This window comes from Cebidichthys violaceus, unplaced genomic scaffold (assembly GCF_023349555.1).
Source record: "Cebidichthys violaceus isolate CVI_PGR_0920_01 unplaced genomic scaffold, fCebVio1.0.p SCAF_8, whole genome shotgun sequence".
Lineage (NCBI taxonomy): Eukaryota > Metazoa > Chordata > Actinopteri > Perciformes > Stichaeidae > Cebidichthys > Cebidichthys violaceus.
Genome location: NW_027176964.1, coordinates 16,294,872 through 16,297,568, shown reverse-complemented (window position 1 = coordinate 16,297,568; position 2,697 = coordinate 16,294,872). Strand labels below are relative to the sequence as shown.

The window sequence follows — 2,697 nt, the reverse complement described above, 5'->3', positions numbered from 1 at the left end:
CCCCCCCCCAAAAAACAAACACATTAATATAGATAGAAGCCAATGCATCAGCGCCCACATGAACACAACATAGCAGGTTTAATTCGGATGATCAAAAGTGCAACGTGTGCCACTTTGGTTGTGATGATGCAATAGTGGGCTTCCTGTCCTCAATTTAGCAGCCACAGGTGACATAAAAAAAAACAAAAAAAAAAAACACGAGTATTACTACTATAAGTACATATGTATGCACAGGGGTTGTGTATTCGCTAGGTTGTCTGCTGGTTCTTTGCATCGTCAGCATGACTCCCAGAGGAACGATCGCGACGGCCGCTCTGCTCTGCTTCCTGCTGGCCTTGCTCGGTCCAGCTCCAGCTGCCTGTAAGTTAAACTTCAATCAGAAAATATGATTTCTTATGATATGATGTGCTTAACTGATCAGTTAATGGTGTGTGTGTGTGTGTGTGTGTGTGTGTGTGTGTGTGTGCAGTGGGTTCCCGTACGGGCAAAGCCTGTTGTACAAGCTACAACAGGAGGCCGGTGCCCTTCCAGCGCATAAAGGGCTACAGAGAGCAAACCAGCAGGGAGAGCTGCCACATCGAGGCGATCATGTAAGACCGTCTATGAAACCATGACGACTCCAAACCTGTTATTTGAATATCATTGTCAAACCTTTATGAGAGGGTTGGTGAAGACCAGCTGATTGGATTAATTCCAAAATATTCAAAAGTAATTGTTTTTTCTTTTTTGGGAAAGCATTACTAATGTTGTTTCTGCTAAATTTGTTGCCGTGAAAATAAGCCATTGATCTATAGTCGACCACAATATTTTACCGTCAAAACTAATTACTGTGGATTTCATGACTCTTAAAAAAAAAAAAAAAAGGCAGCTGTTTGATCTGCTCCATATCTCCATAAATCATGTTCACAAGTGATTTGTATGCAAGCTGTCAAGGCTTTAAGATTGGAAAAAAAATAAAAAAATCCAATTACACTACAGAGCTCGGTATCAAACCTCAATAAAGTAAATAGAAATGTAAAAAAAAAACTGAATTTAAATTTAAAGTTCCTGCAAAGCTGCACTGTGTCAATGTGAGACTAAATCAAATACTGATGGATTCAACAAACCAAAACATTATTTTGTAGAAAACTTTTCTTAACTATTATGTATCAGAACAGGAAGTCCGTTATCAAACGGGCACCATTATGAAAAATAATGCAGCTCTGCTACACACTGAACTAAACACACTGAACTAAACACACTGAACTAAACACACTGAACTAAACACACTGAACTAAACACACTGAACTATACACACTGAACTAAACACACTGAACTAAACACACTGAACTAAACACACTGCTCTCCGTGTCTGACGGTGTTTCTCACTGCTGCAGCTTCTACACGGTGAAGAAGAAGGAGATATGTGCGACACGCAGAGATGAGTGGGTGAGGAAGATTCTGGAACTGCTCAGGTACGAGACTCCTACTCACTTTTAAATAGAGTTCGACGTGGACCTTGAAATCAACACACGCGCTGTGTGTGTGTGTGTGTGTGTGTGTGAACCAGGGCTTTTCCTTTGTTTTTTGGGAGCATTGTGAGTAAAAAATAAAAAGCTCTTATTTCTCTATACAGCTCAAAGCTGAAGAAGATTTCCAAGACCGGCTCTGCTGCAGGTGAAACTCCCATGACGAAAGCCGTCCGAATGGATCCTTCTTCAGCGCCATAGAAACCTTCCAGAACAGCACCGGAAGGTTCTATTAGCACAAAATCTGGCTTTTTTTGTTCTTTGGGATTAAATCATTTGTGTTACAGAAATGCTAATTTTGAGAGAAATTGAACCTATGATCCAGTCATGTTGAGAATATTATGTCTGAGATGAAATGCTAATGACTTCTGCTTACATGTGATCATGAACCATTGATCACATGATGTACATCATGCGTTAACATGAACATTCCTGTTTGTTTGTTTGTTTTTGTCGTTTCATTGCCTGCTATGAATCTGAACCGCCTAATCAAGTGAATGTACTAAAACATGCTATTCTCACAAACAAATACATTTATTTCATAATCCTCCAACGTTGTGTCCCACATTCATTTCATTAACTGCACTGTCATTAACTTTGGCTCTGAGTTATGCTCTGCTTCATGCTCTTAGATGTTTGTTTGGAAAAGGAGATGTACTTATGACTTCTGGTGACTAGTAGTTCTTTTGATTACCAATGTTGAATGCACTTATTGTAAGTCGCTTTGGATAAAAGCGTCTGCTAAACGACTGTAATGTAATGTAATGTTAAACTACACACACACACACACACACACACACACACACACACACACACACACACACACACACACACACATGCAACTTGTTTCAATTGAATTCAACCATTTTAGAAATGGTGACAGGTTTTCTTTAGCTGCTTTAAACCATCAAGTAGCATTTACTAGAACGTGTATTTTCTAGACAGAGGGCCTTAATAAGGTGAGGAGCCTGCTGCTCTGCATGTTCTGGAGGCGTGACACACGCTGCATCATGCCTCCTTAGAACAGGCTGCTGACCAGCACAGCACATCTGCTGCAAGGTGTCTGCAAACGTTTGTGACGAGCCGTCTCTGACCCCCCCGGAGCTCGTACAAACGCATGACTTGACTGACAGGGAGAGGCAGTGCTATTTCAGATCAGCACCCCGAGGGAGGGGGGGGGAGGGAAGGG

General features: G+C 41.2%; 1 protein-coding gene across 1 annotated transcript; it reads left to right on the top strand.

Annotated features, from left to right (window-relative positions):
* The first annotated feature begins 240 nt into the window (after positions 1 to 240).
* LOC137865870 (C-C motif chemokine 20-like) lies at positions 241 to 2,061 on the top strand. The gene is made up of 4 exons (XM_068701414.1): positions 241 to 360; positions 470 to 590; positions 1,377 to 1,454; positions 1,616 to 2,061. Exons 1-4 carry the CDS (start codon positions 282 to 284, stop codon positions 1,707 to 1,709), a joined length of 372 nt encoding a protein of 123 aa, XP_068557515.1. The 5' UTR covers positions 241 to 281; the 3' UTR covers positions 1,710 to 2,061.
* The last annotated feature ends 636 nt before the right edge of the window (positions 2,062 to 2,697 follow it).

Bases quoted from the DNA above. Each gene is read 5' to 3' on its own strand.
- LOC137865870 (XM_068701414.1), top strand. From the start codon at position 282: ATGACTCCCAGAGGAACGATCGCGACGGCCGCTCTGCTCTGCTTCCTG. The intron at 361-469 runs GTAAGTTAAACT...GTGTGTGTGCAG, and splicing joins CGGTCCAGCTCCAGCTGCCT to TGGGTTCCCGTACGGGCAAA. The intron at 1,455-1,615 runs GTACGAGACTCC...TTCTCTATACAG, and splicing joins AAGATTCTGGAACTGCTCAG to CTCAAAGCTGAAGAAGATTT.